The sequence below is a fragment of the Pristis pectinata genome, chromosome 12 (genome assembly GCF_009764475.1).
Source record: "Pristis pectinata isolate sPriPec2 chromosome 12, sPriPec2.1.pri, whole genome shotgun sequence".
NCBI classification, from domain to species: Eukaryota; Metazoa; Chordata; class Chondrichthyes; order Rhinopristiformes; family Pristidae; genus Pristis; species Pristis pectinata.
In genome coordinates this window covers 11,882,626-11,901,013 of record NC_067416.1, presented here as the reverse complement: position 1 = coordinate 11,901,013, position 18,388 = coordinate 11,882,626, and the positions used below count along the sequence as shown (strand labels likewise).

The 18,388-nt window shown below is 37.4% G+C and overlaps 1 protein-coding gene across 8 annotated transcripts in view; it reads left to right on the top strand.

Moving 5' to 3' along the window:
* The window catches only part of gpam (glycerol-3-phosphate acyltransferase, mitochondrial), a 60,742-nt gene extending 42,766 nt beyond the window's left edge, over positions 1 to 17,976 (top strand). For 4 of the 8 annotated variants that reach the window (XM_052027425.1, XM_052027417.1, XM_052027420.1 and 1 more), the window contains 14 exons: positions 752 to 851; positions 1,416 to 1,628; positions 2,288 to 2,401; positions 2,997 to 3,082; positions 3,744 to 3,859; positions 4,812 to 4,882; positions 5,680 to 5,944; positions 7,445 to 7,581; positions 8,167 to 8,244; positions 9,411 to 9,536; positions 10,634 to 10,754; positions 11,422 to 11,490; positions 12,461 to 12,519; positions 13,118 to 17,976. In XM_052027425.1, the coding sequence (XP_051883385.1) occupies positions 752 to 851; positions 1,416 to 1,628; positions 2,288 to 2,401; positions 2,997 to 3,082; positions 3,744 to 3,859; positions 4,812 to 4,882; positions 5,680 to 5,944; positions 7,445 to 7,581; positions 8,167 to 8,244; positions 9,411 to 9,536; positions 10,634 to 10,754; positions 11,422 to 11,490; positions 12,461 to 12,519; positions 13,118 to 13,231 (1,669 nt within the window). In that variant the 3' untranslated portion in view covers positions 13,232 to 17,976. The remainder of the gene's footprint in view (positions 1 to 751; positions 852 to 1,415; positions 1,629 to 2,287; positions 2,402 to 2,996; positions 3,083 to 3,743; positions 3,860 to 4,811; positions 4,883 to 5,679; positions 5,945 to 7,444; positions 7,582 to 8,166; positions 8,245 to 9,410; positions 9,537 to 10,633; positions 10,755 to 11,421; positions 11,491 to 12,460; positions 12,520 to 13,117) is intronic. The other 4 variants (XM_052027418.1, XM_052027424.1, XM_052027422.1 and 1 more) reach the window with 2 other exon arrangements.
* The last annotated feature ends 412 nt before the right edge of the window (positions 17,977 to 18,388 follow it).

Here is an 18,388-nt window from a genome sequence, read left to right as displayed (position 1 = left end):
CAGTACTTTCACAAACCCAGTGAAACTCTATTTTATTCACTATAAGATTCACTTCTATTTTTATACTATTTTTGATTACTACAGAAAATAAATATTCAATCAAATGCACGTGGGATTGTGAAATCTTGTGTCTTAGATAACCATGGGTGCAGAATCAATTGGTAGTTAAAATGGAGATAAGTACTTAATTAGAAAACAAGACAATTAGACAATGTGAGAAAAGAACATGAAATTGGAATTAATAAGCCTTTGATTGATGTGATCTAAACTTGATGCTGGAAATCTGAAACAAAAACAGAAAATGCTGGAAACACTCAGCAGGTCAGGCAGCTTCTGTGGAAAGAGAAATGTTTCAGGTCTGAGATCCTCCTTCAGAACTGGGAAAAGAGAAAACAAGTCAGTGTTCAGTGTGTCCCAGACCTGAAAAGTTACTTGTGTTTCACTTTCCACAATGCTGCCTGACTTCTCAGTGTTTCCAGCATTTTCTGTTTTTATTCCATTTGCCACCAAACATCATATAATAGATCTATTGTGTGGTTCTGGATTGAATGGAAGAGGTTGAGTTATGAATTTATTCCCTGCTCGGGCCAGCTCTGCAGTTTTAACATCAAAACCTTAAAAAAAATAAAGTGGCAGACAGATTACATTTTATTGTAATTGTCACTGGCGGTTATGAAAATGACCTCTGACTTTGTACAATAGAACAGATAATGGCCATGGCATTTTAACATGTTATCTGTTGGTTTTACAGCACACTCATAAGAAAACTTGGTGGCTTCTTCATTCGACGAAAATTGGATACTGGTGCAGATGGAAGGAAGGATATTCTGTATAGATCTGTCCTGCGTGTGGTAGGTTGTGATGGGATTAGTTGGGAGACTGGAAGCAAATCTTTGGAAATATTGCCAGTGCACACTTTCTGCAGGCATACAATTGCTTGATCTTTAGTTTTTGGTATCACAGGTTCATTTGTTTCAATCTCAGTTGAAACAGTTTTACACTTGTACTCATTCCTTTATGTTGCGTAGTAGTTTTACATCTGTGTCATTATATAGCCTTCTGGAGGCATTACTTTGTATTTTGGCTCATTGAATGAGCCTCATGAGAAGCTGTGTTTAAGATGATGCTGGGCAGTTCATTGGATCACAATAACTTTTTAACTTTATTTATTGGTATACGTTTGCTACTATTTCTTTCTAACTCTGAGTTTTCATGAGTCTGTACTGCATTCCACTGTTCAATGCCAATGTATCAGTAGATGAGTGCTGATAGTTTTTTTAAATATATTAGATCAAATTAGATGTTCAAAATTGGATTGTGCAAGAAGTTAGTTGTACAGTCAGTTAATAGGATACCAGTAAATAATGGCATGACTGATTAATTTTTACATGAGTGATATCTATTCCATTTGACAGTACATTGAGGAACTTCTGCGTCAGCGGCAATTTATGGAAATATTCCTGGAGGGCACACGGTCTCGCAGTGGTAAACCATATATGGCCATGACAGGACTTCTTTCTATTGTGATTGACAGTCTGTATGAGAATATTGTTACTGATGTCATGATTATTCCAGTGGGAATTTCCTATGACCGGATCATTGAAGGCAATTACAACAGTGAACAGCTGGTGGGTAACATTTTTAACATTAATTCTCTTTTGATGATAGACACACGTCCTGTTGCTTTCCTGAATTATGTTTGTTTTGCTGTAGTGTAGAAAGTCTGGAAATAGGAGTATCGCTTATTTAGTTTTCTTCTTACTCATTCGTGGGAAGGTCACTGGCAAGATTAACTTAAATGCTCATCTCTACATAACACTAAGAAAGTGGTGATGAGTTGTTTTCTTGACTCATTAAAGTTTGTGTAACCTGGAGATCCTTGGTTTGTACCCTATCACATATAAATCCTCTCCATCCCCATCCCTCTCTGCAACTTTAAACATACATTTTCTCGCTTTTCCAGTGTCGAAAGCTTATTGACCTGAAATGTTGATTCCCTCTATAGATGCTACTTGACCTGCTTAGTACTTTTGAAATTTTACGTTTTGTTTAAGTGAATGGAAGATGCTGGAACTGCCTAATCTTTATAACCATTGAGGGCAATATACACAAGCAATAATTTAACATAATTTCTTCTTTCTGTATTGACTTTTATTTGGAGTACTTAACAATATTTAACACCTTATTTTTGTGCCAAGCAGACTTTAGTGATCTTTAACCTAAAAAGTTCAGTCACTGGTTCAGTATTAAAATTAATGAAGTAATGCTGAAAGATGTTGTTTTCTAGGGGAAGCCCAAGAAGAAAGAAAGCCTTTGGGGTGTTGCACAAGGAGTCTTCAGAATGCTTCGCAAGAACTTTGGCTGCGTCCGAGTAGACTTTGGGCAGCCATTTTCTGTTAAGGTGAGTGATAAAACTGAAAATCTCTTGATTTTAGCACTTAGAGCCTTAACCTATTCAATACTCTCAAACTAATCATTTCACTGACTGATTTGTGCTTTCTGGCTAACTGCATGTTTATATTGTGATTCACTTTAATAGTGCAGTTCAAATATATGGTTTGATTCGTAGAAGTGGGTCTTGTGATATAAAAGACAAATAATTGATGTTGGAATTAAGGAACTGTTTTACTTTCATGGAATGGATCATTGATTTCCCATAATTTTTTTGTATCTTGTGAGCCTTCTGAATATCCAGTGGGAGTGTTAGACCCTCTTCCACCTAGATATTATTCCCCATGTCTTCATCAGCCAATTTGTTTTCCTTTTCCTTTGAGGAGATTTGATATGTTGGTTTTGGAGTCAAGTCCCTGTTTGTCTTCATAGCCAAACAAAACGTAGCTTATTTTTGTAATTATTTGACACCTTGTTAATTGGCGCTTTCAAAACTCGTATCTCAGTTCTCCGTTGTAAATACTAACTTCACTGTCCATACGCTTAAAAGTGGTTTAGAACATAGGTGAAGATGGTAATGCAAAAATGTAATCTTTGTTTCTTAGGAATACATTGATGCTCAGAGGAACCGTCCATTGCCTGCAACCCTTTCCTTGGAAGAAATTCTTCTTCCAACTATTATCACGGAAAGGTAAGCACTGGGTTTGTGAAAGGAAGCGCACAGTGTGCTTGCATTATTATACAACAAATAGCTGAGGTTTGCTGAGCATCTTTACACAGTAGCCTTCAAGAACTTTCACTTATAACAGTGAACACTTGAGGAATTGGTGGTGTTCCACACATTTTTAAAAAAACTGCACGTGTGCAAGTTTGCATAGCTTTACTGTGTTTCTAAGTGATATGCATACAAGATTCAGATGATGCCTCTGATTCTGGTAGCAGATGGAACAACTGTAGGAAGTATTTTGCATCACGTGAGTTTCCAACCCACACCTCCAGCAGCATGAAACAAATAGCTTTTTGATAGAAAATCTTATCACACAGCATCACACCTTGTGATGCATTGGTTAATAATCTATGAAGAAATCTTTTGAAAGCATTTCTCTATTTCTGTAAAGATTGCATTATCACTGAATTTCTGGAAGAAATTTTTCTCCAAAAAAAGAAACCTCAAAGGATTAATGCCAAATTAAAACAAAATTTTAGAGTCCCTTTTATCATAGTTAAGTGTATGCACTTTAATTGCAGACTAATTGCTATGCAATATTTTCATAATTTTTAATATATCTGAGTGGATTTTATAATTTAAAAAATCCGATAATGTTTCATTCCGCTCTGCTTTATCCACATAGACCAGGTCTCAACCATGTTGAGCAAGATCTTGCTCCAATTGTAAACTCCAGAGATTTCTCAGATGAACAATACAGGCGGCAGCTGATCTCCAATGTAGCCAGACATGCACTTTACAGTAAGTATGGGTGGAATCCTTTTAAATTGTGAATTTTCTATGTTGATTTCAAATTCAGCATTCACTTTTATGTGAAACAAATAATGCTATTTTTATAAATCAACAATACAATTAAAAAATTAATCAAGGCAATGGCTGAAGTTACGGACTATGTTTTAGTTGGTGCTTCCAAATGCAACTTGAATGTGGAACTTGAAGTAATTGAAACAAATAACACAGGTGATTTCAACTGAAAGCTACATGTGCATGAGGTAGATAGGGATAGAAGGATATGCGGATAGGGTTAGATGACGGACAGGAGAAGTTTCATGTGGAACATAGTCATTGACATAGGCTAATTGAGTTGAATTGGCTGTTTCTGCATTGTAAATTCTATGTAATTCACAGTATATTCTCCAATCTTGTACAAAGTAGCAGCAAGTTTTGTATACTTGAGTCTCATGGATGAGAGAGTGGGGAAAAAATCATTCTGGTGTTCCTTTCCAGTTGTAGGTTAGTGTCATACAGGAAAGTGTGTGGACAGAATTGGGCTCAGCTGGTCATGCACTTTCCCTACCTCCTGCCATGCAGTCTACACGCAACCTCTCCCCCAATTCCCCAACGGTTTCACAGTTAAAATGCCTACTGATGTACAGTCTCAATTCAGACTGGAAATTGAGATTTGATCAAAGTATCAGAGAGCTGCTAATGCCTGCTATGTTCTAGCATGAGTTGTTGCCCTCATGAGAGAGAGTGAAAAACTTAAGGAAAGAAATGTAATCAAAGTTGCAAACATTTTGAGTGGTAATATTTCACCATTTCAGCAAATCTTTTAGTTGGTTACAAAATTCTGGTTTATTTCGAAAAGGAAGCTTTAGCAAAACATAAGGAAAACTATAACATAATTGATCAATTGTCCAAGTCTTCTACAAGTTGTCTTGTTGTTTATTGTTATTTAATTTTTATATTCCAGCTGCCAGTAGATGTTCTGCTGTGATGTCCACTCACATTGTTGCATGTTTGCTGCTTTACCGGCATAGAGAGGTGAGAGTTCTGAATTTGCGAGCTACCTTTAAAGCTGGCACATAACAACGTGGTGAAAGGTGCAGTGTTTACTTCGTGTTTGTTTCTTTGCAGCACTTAGGGAGATGAAAGTTCCACTTTGAGCTTGTGGGAGTGACCAATTTAAAGTTGTTTAACATATGAAAATATAATGAGTAGCTGCCAGTAATTTGCAACAAATGCTTTAGTGCATCACGCTGGCTGCTTGTTGCGAGGAGTCTGCAATACAGTTTACGACAGTTACATGAAACAAATCCCAGCATTTCTCAAAAAAAGCTTATGCATGTATGAAATATAATTTTTTTCCATAAATTCACTCTAACACAATCTTTCAATAATATTTTCTCAAGATAGTTATAATGATGGTTCTTTGAGAAGACAATGCCACTAATTTACTTGGATTTGACTTAGCCCTGAGTGGTAATTGAATATTTGCTGTGTAGATTGTCTTTCCTGTCACAGTGCAACAGTTGAAAAACACACAAGATCAGGGGTCATGCATCCCTTTCTAAAATGGCTTTGTGCCTTTCCTCAGGATACATTGTGTGTATTTCCTGGTTTGACTTGGAAGAAGCATGAGCTGTAGGCAGTGACAGATTTTCGTATTTGCAATCAACATTCTACCTGACTAATGCAATAGTATGAGCAATGTCGCTTAATAATTCTCAAAAATTTCTCAATAATTGCAGTCGTAAGAAGTGAATGTGATTATACCTGATATAAAGTGAATGATTATAAAGTGAATGTGTATGACATTAATTTCACTTTTCTTTATTCAGGGTGTCCACTTATCAAAGTTAGTAGAAGATTTTTTCTGTATGAAGGAGGTAGTGCTGGCTCGGGATTTTGATCTGGGGTTTTCTGGAAATTCCGAAGATGTTGTAATGCATGCCCTACATTTACTGGGTGATTGCGTCAATGTCAGAAGCTCCCGGCGAAATAGTGAATTCTTCATTGCCCCAACCACAACAATTCCAGCCCTGTTTGAGCTGAATTTCTACAGCAATGGCATTTTCCAGGTTTTTCTCACAGAAGCAATAGTTGGTAAGTGCTTAGCGTATCCATGTTGGCGCTTGGGCTTGATTAGGATATCCTTTGGCATTTCCATTTATCATTTGACTATTTCAACTTAATTTTTAATTAAGCCACTTGGTTAAACAGAATATTCAAGCTTTGTGCAGGAGAACCTGGGGGTCTTATTATTAGCCAGGTGGAGCATTATGTCAATGTGCAAGCTACAGAATTAAACTACTGATATTCAATAGTTGAGACTTAGCTAATGACCTTGTCAATTCCTTTCATTATTTTAGAATCCCTAATTCATTCCTTAAGTAGAGGTTTGCAGAGCTGCATTGAAGTACCAAAGGAATGAAAATAATTGGATGGCTCCTTCAAACACTCAGCTTAGAAACTGTCTCCTCACCTTGTAAGATTCCATGGCTGATCTCCACATATTTAAAGAATATCATCGTTGCTCAGTCCCTTTCCACACCGACCATCCTCATGAAATGTTGCTGCAATGCCAATGTACATAGACTAATTTGCGAGGAGGGTGTGGCAAAAGATGCAGGGGTCCTTGTCGCATTTCATCCCCAGCAGCTGTTTAACAGAGGATTCTCTGATCTACGGGCTGTTTCCGGGTACACACACAGAGACGGACATCAACTGCTGCTGAAAGGTCATCAACTTGGTGAAAGACATCCTTTGGTCTGTCCGAAACTTGTTGGTCTCCCAGCACTGCGTGATGTCCGTAGGGGAATGCTGCCGACTGGCACATTCCAGGCTGCAGGAGTACGTGCTGAGAGACGCACTGAAGCTGGGTGCAGCCAATGCAAGGGCTCAGTGGGGAAGGACTACAGTCTAGGGTTCTTCTGCCACTGGAGAGGGAGGGGCGGGGACAGGTGAGGAAGCCCCTTAAATATTGTAAATATGGGATTGGGGTAGCACCCCAGGGAGCCACATGAGTGGCATAGGTGCTGTGGTTTTGTTTATTATAAAAAGGTAACACTAATGATTGATCCATACACAAATGTAAAGGTTTGCGCTGTTTTATTGTTGTATATAGTTTGTTTTTTATGATGGATAAAGTTTATTTTGGAATAAAAAAAGAACAGTGTTCCAGAGGAGTTCCTTACAAGTACATACTAAGGAAAGATGGAAAAAGTTTTGTTTTTCCCACTGCACTGTTAGAAATTGGTTGTTAATATACTTATTTTTAGACATTTGATATTTTTATTAGGGATTGTATCATCTATAAGCAACATGATGTCAAAGCATCAGTCATTTCAGCACACAGTATCTAATGGGTAAACTGTAAATTTGTCTTTGTTTTGTTGGTTGATTAGGTGTCAACTAATGCAAAATGAAGTACAAAGAATTTTTATTACGAGCAATGTGTTTTGGGTATATAGTAATTGCAGGGTGGGCAGATGCTATTTAAAAGGTGACCATGAATGTTTTTTTAAAAAAAACCTAACTATCCTTCACTGTAACTTGATAATCTCACTATTTCCTCTTGCTGTATGTTATTTCATTCTATTACAGCCTGTTCCCTCTATGCTATACTAAAGGAGAAGATTTCAGGACCAGGCAAATTGGATTCAGCAGTCAGTCAGGAAAGGCTCATTCGTACAGCTGCTGATCTGTGTCACCTCCTTTCCAATGAGGTGATTGTAGGATTGGTAAGTGCAAAATGAGTGCACAAACTTTCATTATACAATCTTGATTTAACTGGTAATTGAAGAATTCTTATGGAATGTAATGTGGTACACAGCCACGATATTTTCATGGAAACTCAAGAAAGACTGCCGATGCTGGAAACGTGGAGCGACACACATAATGCTGGGGGATCTCAGCGGGTCAGGCAACATCCATGGCGGGAAGTGGATAGTTGACATTTTGGGTCAAGACCCTTCCTCAGGACAGGAAAGAAAGAGGGGCGATAGCCAGTAAAAAAAAGGGCAGGGGGAGCGAGAGTTGACAGGTGATAGCTTCCCCCCTCACCTTGATTCACCTATCACCTGCCAGCTCACTCCACCCCCTCACCCCACCCCTTTATACTGGCTATCTGCCCTCTTTCTTTCAAGTCCTGAAATGTTGACTGTCCATTTCTCTCCATCGATGCTGCTTGACCCGCTGAGATCCCCAGCATTTTGTGTGTCACTCCACAATATCTTCATTATATTTAGAAGATTTTGTAGCAATGAGATTGTTAATCCCATATTAATTGATCTAATTAATCTAATTCTGTCTATTTCCATTTGTAGCCTTGTCAGGCAGTATACCAGGTTTTCAATGATGCTGTCGGAAAGTTCATTCAATACGGCATCCTGTTGGTGGCAGAGGTGAGAAACCAACTCATTGAACTCTAAGTGCTTAAAAATCTGCACCATTGATGGCTCAACGACAGGTGTGAAGTAAGATAAGAACTACATAATGCTAAACCCATCAAAACAAGTCGAGCTTTCTCAGCCTGTAGTATTCACTGGGAACCAATGAGGTTACATTTAAAAGAAACCTGATTGAACTACAAAAGAAAAACATACAAGTATCATGTTCTGTGTTCTTTGTTACTCAGTAAAGTTTATAATTTAGTTTTATTCTCTCTCGGCTATGGTTTTCACATGGAATGCATAGGTTATTCCTTTATTATTATCCAGAATCGATTAAGAGAGTTGTAATGTCCTTAAAAAGTTGCTGAGCAAGGCCAATATCTAGAACAAATTGTTTTCCAAAAAAAACACTCAGGTTTCAAAATATAGAAGCAAAATACTGCAGATACTGTAAAACTAAAACAAAAAGAGAAAATGCTGGAAATACTCAGTTCTCGTGAAAGATTATTGTCCCAAATAATTAACTTTTTTCTTTCTGGAAATACTTCCAGATCTGAAGAATGTTTCTAGCACTTTTTTTGTTGTATTTCTGCTCCCACAGTGCTGTATGCATGGTCTTTTAGTTCCAGTCTTCTGCAACGTCAACTTTTCTCGATATTTTTCCTGTATTCTACAAGTTTAATTTTATTAATCCCTGAGATATCTTTCTGAAGCTTGATGACTTTTGGCCAAAGTATTTCTATTGAAATGAAGATTATTCCAATACTTGTAGTGTGGAATCAGGCCATGCACAGGGATCTGATCTTTAAGTTGTACACTATATTTATTTGAGAACGTATCACAATTCTGCAATGTTACTATGTCTAAATCCTGGAACTACCAAAGCAACAGCACTGTAGGAGTACATTCACTGAACAGACTGCAAAGCAACAAGAAGTTGGGCTCACCTCTATTATTACACCTAATTCTTTTTCAACGGTAGCTCAGTTCGTGAGATTTAACAAGCCAAAACTAAAAGGAATGAACATAGTGTCATGTTGCAAGTTCTCTACATGTACTTACGGGTATGCCCTTGCTATCCTGTCATCTTCCTTATTTATAATGCAGTACAGCCTTAGCTAGTGAATAATATAGGTATCTCCCAAATAATACCGGGTCTTTGTTCATTGATTGGACAGGAGGATCTCAGCCCCAGTCCTACAGAGGAGACATGGGCGAATAAGTACCCAGATGGCTTGTCGTGGAGAAGTGATGAAGAAGATGATAGTGATTATGGGGAAGAGCAGCGTGATCGTTACCTAAAGGTATAAAAAGCAAAACACTTCAGGCAAATTTAGTTACCAGATTCTTAAAAAAAAAGTACTCAAAGGCAAGGATGGTTTATTTGCTCATAATACTGTGCCATTCAGTGGAAAATTCTAAGTTGCTTCTTTACCTTTTCTCAATCAAAGTGAGTGCAATAGATTGAATTAAATCTCCCATCTAAGTTGTCCATTGTTGGGAGGTTAATTGTTCCTGTAAATTACTCCTTGTGCAGAAGAAAGTCTGGGAATCAGGCGAAGTTGATGGGCATGTGAGAGAGAATAGAATACAGGGACATCAATGAGGGAGTGTGATTGTTGGGATTGCCTTGAGAGCTGGCATGGACTAAGTTGGCTGAATGAACACCATTTGTGTCATAAATAGACATGAGAAATAATACCAAACTGAATGGGTTTTCTATTAGGTGGCTTTCACCATTTGTAAGCAGAAGATTGCAAGCTGTATTTCTAGCTATGTTCTATAGTGTTCAAATAATTGCATGTGAGCAATGCCACACATAGCTCGTGTAGTTAAATATTTATAGAACATTACAGCACAGTACAGGCCCTTCGGCCCACAATGTTGTGCCAACATTTTATCCTGCTCTAAGATCTATCTAACCCTTCCCTCCCATGTAGCCCTCCATTTCTCTATCATTCATGTGTCTATCTAAGAGTCTCTTAAATGTCCCTAATGTATCTGACCCCACAACCTCTGCCAGCAGTGCCTTGGAATTCTCCTTAATCCTACTTGCCAAAGTTATTTCACGCCACCTTTTAGCGCTCCTAATTTCTTGGTTAAGTTCTTTCTTGCTTCCTTTAAATTGGTTTATTACTATCACATGTACTGAGGTATAGTAAAAGAAAGATTTTGTTTTACATGCCATCCATGCAGATCATTTCATCACATCAGTACATTGAGGTAGTACAAGGGAAAACAATGCAGAATAAAGTGTTACAGTTACAGAGAGAGTGCAGTGCAGGCAGACAATAAGGTGCAAGATCACAAAAGGGTAAATTGTGAGGTCAGGAGTCCATCTCATTGTACTAGGGAACCGTTCAATATAAAATTGTGAATTGTTTTAAACTATCTTTTCTAGGTGAGCCAGTCTCAGAATCACCAGGAGTTCATCATTTTCTTGCAAAGACTGTTGGGCCCTTTATTGGAAGCTTACTTTTCAGCTGCTGTTTATATTCAAAGCTTCAGAGTTAAAGTTGAAGGTAGGTTTGACTGAGCACATCACACGTGCTTTCGTAGTTGTGACTTTTAAGATTTATTCTGATGAGGGTCGCATTTATAGTCCAATCATAATTGCTTTGGCGAAAGTAATCATGAATTGTCCTTCTGAACTGCTGTGACGTGTGCTCTGAAGGTCATCCCATGGTGCTAATGCTATTGGGTTGGAAGATCCAGGCTTTTGACATAGTGACGATGAAGGAATGGCAATATAATTCCAAGATGGGATGGCACATGATTTGAAGGGGCTATCCTCAGTTTTATTTGTGAAAGAATTGATCCTTGTATTCCACTGTGTAATTGCCTTTGTGAATAAATGAGTGAATCGCCTTAATGAACGGAAACGAGACCTCCTGCTGTGTATTTAACCTGAATAACTGAAATTCTGGTTTGTGGCAAGCCATTTTTAAACATCAGCCGTAATAGATAACATCCAAATACAACTGTGCATGCCGAATCCTAGGTTTGCTGAATTTGTGCTGCTTTTATATGTAAGGCATCTTCAGCACCAATAAAACCAGTTACTGAATCAAAGTTGCTATAGTGGTTGAACTTGGCTCAAAATCTAGAAAAGAAAAAGCACTGTTCAATATTCTACTCAATAAAAGCATTTTATTGGTCAACAACTTTTAGAAATGTGTTACTTTTCAGAAAATGAATACATCAGCAAGTTTCACAAGTATCTTTTATCCCGAACCGAAATGAAAATTGCAGTATTTGGTGAGTCATGAGTAAATAATATCATTTCAAATCAAATTTCCTTTGCACTAAGTTTATAAACTTCATCTGTGAACTTGCAAGGTAAACAAATATTATTCATAGCTCCAACTATTTCAGATTCCTTTTTTTCCATGATTTATGCTTGTGCGTCAAAATAAAACTCCTTCCAAAGTTTTTAAAGGGATGCAGTAATAATATTTCAGGCCTTTTGGGTAGACGTTTAATCCAGTGGATGTTAACTTAGAGGATAGCACTTCTGGCAATACAGCAGTCTCTGAGCTGCAGTGAAACAAGGACACAGATATTGTGCCTTATGTTGGACTGAAGCTTTGAACCCAGTTTTCTGACTCGGATGTTGTCTGGTCTGTGACTGAAAGGATCACCCCATGAAGGAAGGGTATGGAAAAAAGAAACATAACCCCAGACCAAAAGATTTTAAAGTTTTCCCACTTTACAAAATTCTAAGTGATTTGATTGCTAATTAGCCTCGAGCAGCAATTAGACTTCAGTATTTTAACTGAAAGAAGCCAGCACAACAAATCTACTTTGATAGTGGAGTAACACATTTGGCATTCCGTGGTACAACTTGCCTATGTCATGGGATATCTACTTGGAAATGTTAAAAGGTTTGAAAGCATTTGGCCCTCTTCAGATATTAGAAGTGTCAAAAGTATTAAACAAAATGTGGCCATTTCATACCTTCTGCTGCTCCTCCAGCTTCTCCCCCCCCCCCCCCCCCCCCCATTTGATCTAAAGCTGGAAATACAAAATTCTCATTGCAAACTTCACTCGCCACTTAGTAATTAAATCCAGATTGACTTTAGACTTTTTTTTCGTAGCATTTAGATTTGTGGTCTTAGCAACAAAATAACGTAGGATGTCCCATTCTTGTAATTATAAATTAATGTATCTTCAAATTTATCATTTGCATTACCACAACAGGTCTTGTTTAATATATTTTGTTCTTTAGGGGAGAGTGCGACCTTCTGTCTTGCAAAAAATGCAGTGAAAACTCTTAAGGATCTTGGGGTAAGATATTTTCTTTGATGTCTTCCATTTGAGTTCTGAGCCACCATGGGCTATTAAGTTATAAAACAGCCATCTCAGAGTGTGAAATGTGGGCAAGGGCTGCAAAGTTATACCTGAATACTTTGCTGTTACGATAGCAATATGACCCACGAACTTTCAGAAACAGTGTGGTCCATCAAAAAGATAATGTTAGTTATATTAATCTAGGGGTTCTGATAGCAACAGAAATACTCACCAAAAAAGGCAATTCTTGGCACTAGCCTTGCAGACGTATCATTAACAATCATTAATTATGGGTTAGCAAAATAATTTTATCACCACTGTCTGTCAGTACCTCCTCACGGCTACCTTGTCAAATTGTGGTTCTACAAAAATTAGTCTTGAAAGTAGTTGCTGGACTTGTAATTCTTTATTGATAGTCTTGTTGAATGACAGATCAGACTCAAAAGACTGTGGCCTACTGAGCTCCAATTTTTTATTTTCTGAAATATTTGTCAAGATGTAATTGCAAGAAGAGAACTATACCGTGGCTACTGCAAGTTATAAGCTGGCGTAAAAATAGTGATTATTTTAAATTGTAGCAATTCTACTTCTGCAGGTTTTTAAAGCACAGAAGAGTGGGAGTACAACTTTAGAACTGAGCAGCGCCTTTCTACCTCTCATCAATCGACAAAAGTTGCTGGAGTACATTCTTAATTTTACTGTGTTATAGAGAATGCTGGACAAGGTGTGGTAATTTATTGACATGGACTAATTAACCCATTTGAATCAATTATTTGACATTTAAGAACTGAAATGAATATTTTACTTGCTGCATTCTCTAATATGATTTATTTCACTGTTTTAGTGAAAGATATATGGCTGACTGGTTTGGCTGCTTTCCCTCAAAGTAATTTAACTGGTGTACCATTCCATTTAGTGTTGTCATCTGTGTCTTTTGATGCAGGCATGTGGAAGAGTAAGCCACGAAAAGGTGATTGCCATCATTGCTGCTGGCTTGTTGATGACACTGATATGTTATGATAGATATGGAAACTACAGAAGTTTGTCTCACCTGTACTGCTTATGTGATATATGCTCATTTAATTTGAAGTGGCTCCTCTATTCCTGTTAGGCTGTGGTTGTTGGCCATGAATTGGAGTTCCAAATTCAGTGAAAATGAAAGGGGTATCAAATTATCCTGAGTTGGTACTCTGGACAGACTTGTGATGTGAGAAAGTCATACGTTAAGAGATTCTTCTATGCTAGAATTTGACTGATCAGACATCATGAGTTCTGTGTCATTAAGATATGGATTTTTATCTGCACAAAACAATTCTTTTGGTAATGTGCCATCCTCCTGATTTCATTACTGTACCTTCAAAACGGATTGATTGTTTTCAATCAGGAGGGTATCCAGATGCTTGGCGACGAGCTTTGTAAGATCTAACACCAAGCACAATCTAAAGTTTAATCATTTGTAGAGCACCAGTCTATAGAAGGAGATAATGATTGTGATTGGAGGATTGTTGCTACTTTCAGAAGGGATGTTACCAAGCATGGCTCTGATTTTCCCCCCCGTTCGGTAAAGTTGCTCAAACTGCAGAATGGTAATCTTAATAAAGTTTTTTTTTAACCTCCATCTAGCTGACATCCAGTTCCGTGCATGATTCCCAAATGTAGGAGAGCATGTGATCTGGTCGGCCAATACTGTATGAAGCAGCTATGCCCAGAAGCTGTGAGTTGATGTGCCTCAGCTGCAAAGAGAGATGTAGAAGTAATCCAGGCTCTTCTGTACCCCCTCAATCTGTGGGTTTTTCCCTTTTGCTTTCTCTTTCAATCCTCCTCTCTTGAGCTGATTGGTGAGTCAAAATTGCTGATCCACACTCACAGTCTTGCATTGATGACTAAAATTCCATTAATGGTTATTCAGTCTGAATCTTGTGTGTGCTGGGTCTTAAATTATAGATGGCCTTAGGTTTACTGAAAAAGAAGTTTAATAGATGTCTTTAGCAACCAAACAAAAGCCATATGATTTCAAGAAGGTCATATGTTTGCGATAGGCATTGATTGTAACTTGGCAATAAGATAATCCTTTGGAAAAATTATATCCATTTTGTGGCAAGCGGTGTCCTGTGACAACAGTTATCTATGACTTCTAATCTAAACATTGTAAATTCAAATCCAGCCCTAACAGGCATTGAAGCTAACCTGACACTTCTCCCACTGCTTTCAGACTAGCCACTGTTTAATAAAATAATTTCACTGTATCAGAGGAGATGTACAATGTGTAAACCATCCCTGGCTTTTGGATGGGCATCTGCTGTCAGACGATCATTGATCAACCCTTGTACCTGTGAAGTGTGCAGTAGCATTACCACTGTTTACAAAATACTGGAAAAACTTGTGCTAGAGAATTGAACTCTTTTTTTGACTTTTCTTCCATTGAAAGGATGAGCTAAGGCTCAGCTCTTCATGTGACCGACTTCACACACTAATCCCTTAGAGTGTTTCCCTGTTCATGGATATAAAATTCATAACGACAATATTTTATCTTTCTCGTCCAAAATGGGGGATTTGGTAATTTATAAATTTTACACCAGGAATATCAAGAGCTTTCAGTAAGAGAAGATCATTTATATAAGCTGCATTTCCACCCTGAATATTTGTAGCAAAAGAATGATAAATTTCAGTGATGTGCCACCTAATACTTTAGAAACCTAAAGAAATAAAGTGCTGCAGCATCATTTATTAAGGCTGAGATTAGGATATCACTATGTTACTGTAAAATCCGTAAATACTCTGGGGCATTAACAGTTAATACTTTGTTTCATTATAATTTATTCAAGGTTTCTGCTGCTGCCCCTCCCCTAAGTGCGTTAAAGCAAACTTGAGCTAAATTAAACTGTGAGTCATATTGTCAATGTCCCATATTATACCTGAACAGCTACTCAAATCACTCATCGTCTTTGTGTTACACCAAAGAGTCCTCCCATGTTAGTCACACTGTATTTTAACATGTATTTGTTCTTTTATTCTAAAACTAAATGTCTCCCTTTCTAATATACGCTATTTAATGTATGTAAAAAGACGATGCTACATGCTGCATTATTTGATATTTTGGTTCTGTGACTGCTGAACCTGTAAATGACTCAGCTGCCTCATGGGTCACAGATCTCCAGAGGGGATGGTGGTGGGGAGTAATCGTATCATAAATTTCAGGTGTGGAATACAGTTGGAAGTAAACAAAAACATATATTGCAGAATAAAAACAGAAACTTTATCTTGTATTTTCTCTTTTGAAAACTGCTTTTGATCAGCCATGTAAATTGTTTTATGCCATGAGTTTTTTCTTCATTTGACTTGTTTCAGGATTTTAAACTCTGTTTTTGATCTATAGTACTGTGGTTCAAAAAGGGGAAAGCTTTCTTTCCAAGGGGTATGAAATTTTAATTGTACAGGTAGCTTAGAACTATTGGGTTATACATGTTTTTCTTGTGTCTAGTGAAATTCTCTAAACTGTGGTACAAACTAAAACATTTTATGTAAAGAAATGAATATACAGAGGGTTTTAATGAGCTGAAAAGCATTAGCTGGCAACAATTGCACTGATCTGCTAAGCTCAGGACTGTGAAATAACCTAGATTCCAAGAAGCCTTAATTATATGGTGCTTCCAAAAGAGAAAGAGAGAGCTTAAACCATTATTAAAGCCATACAAGGAATAAATCTCATGGATGAAACACAAAATATTAACAACAGTTCACAGGTCTTCTTAACCGTGTAGTGTGATTTTTGTTTCTTTGAAACATTGATAAAGTCTGAATCTATTTTAATATGTTTTACATTTTGTGGCAATGAATGGTCTCCTAGAGATGATCTTATCACTTTTTTAAAATTGGTATCTGCTTTCAACCAATCAATGAGCTTTATGGGGTGATTAATTGTGTGGTAATACCAGTAAACATCCTGAAATAACACGCCCCTTCTTACCACCAACTTCCTGTCATGCTCTCTTGAAGATTAACTTGCCAGGATCCAAGTAGCATCAATTCCATCAGCCTTCCAATACTTTCCTCGTGAATATCTGGTTAATGAGTGTTGGCTTGCTGTGTTTCATCCACGCTGGCTATCCCAGCTGAAGTCCTGGCTTTGCTTGATAATAGCAACTGCAAACACACATACGCACAGAGAGACACACAGCGTGCGTGCTCCACTGTGGGAGCCAGAAAATGTAGTGGACATCAGGTGCAGAAATCCCAATGCCCCAACCCAAATCCAGGGATGCTGAGGCTTACAGCTAATGTAGCACCCTTCAGGAATTTAAAACTGGGACCTATGCAGCCTTGATCATTTGACACAATAGTACACTGTACTTTCTGAGCCACAGGGGAATTATTTGAAAACATCTGACAGAGTTGTCATATACCTTTTTGGGTTTTTATAGTTTCTGATGTATACTAACTTCATTACTGCAACTTTAACAAGATCTACTTCATACCATATGAAGAAAAGAAATGTAGGTAAAAGTACAAAACAGGTAAAGAATAGCAGGTATATCAATCTTTGGGTTATTATGTGTAAGCAGTCTTGTCCATATTCTGGTGAATGACTTTGGGACGGTTGTGAATTTCAAGGGCAAAACATTCTTGCATATTCCCTTAACAGGTCAATCTCCTACATATTGCTTTAGCGAAATGCTTAATAATTTCTGTTTTGTGATATAAAAGTTTAATCGAGGAGTTTACTGCTTCCTTTCTAAAGCAAACTGGTGATAGTCTAATACAGTATTTAGTTCAGTCCTGGAAAGCTGCAAAACTGATTGGCAGTAGAAAGTGAAATGTTAAGATCGGATATTTAGGTTGTAGTCTCAGTACCTTTGAATCGGTGGCCTATTTTGCTGCCAGTGCTGATAACTGCAATAGTCAACAGTGTTGGTCTGAATAGTTGTCTATAACAAATGTCTGCAGAAGGTCTGAGGCTATTTAGGACTAAAATATATATTGTTTATCAGATCTACACCTTTTAATTATATTATTCATTATAATACAAGCATAGTTGGTTAATTCTTTGTGCTAAAATATTTATTTAAATTATTAATGCGATGCAGTTTGAAGATTATTAACACTAAAGCCAAATGTACAAAGCAAAAGCTGTTTTTGCCCTTGATAGTTGCCTTGAGAATGGTTGGAAATGTGGTCCAAACCATGTTCTGCTCAAGATACCGCCATTATCACAGAGCCAAAGAGGGCACTATCATTTTTCTCTGTATGGTTCTGAGCTGTTGTCTATCCGTATGTAGGGTTTGTCATGGGAATGGGAAAAGGGGAATGATTAAATGTGCAAGCACTAAAACATTTTTTTTCTGTGACTATTGTGTTGTGTTGTCTGAAATGCAAATTGCAGGAGACTGATCTCAAAGATCCTATATCTGGTTTGAGGAGAACTGTTTTGTCACTTTTATAAAATAAATATAAAACAGATTGATGCATTGTTTTCAATGTTTTGGTTGAGTGGTGATTTATGTCTGAATACACCCTGCATTACTGGTTTTCAGTTAAACAGTCTGCTGTGCAGGACTATGCTTTTCAGGACATGTACACAGGAGAGAAAGTCTACTCCATGGTATCCAGCTCCAATTCTCCCTAGACTGGAGCTCAAATAAAATGGGGAAAGATAAATGCAAAGTTTCATATATAATGGAATGAAGTATAAAAGAAAATTTCTCAGCCATAACTTAATGTAATTGTCTTTTAGTTAATATTTGGGTTATACTTAGGGTTTTTTTCATTGGTGGACAAATCTGTAATAATGGAGGAAGATTGTTACTCGAAGAATAAAAGAAATAGGATCATTAGGCAGAGACCACAATTTGTATAGATAATTGAAAAG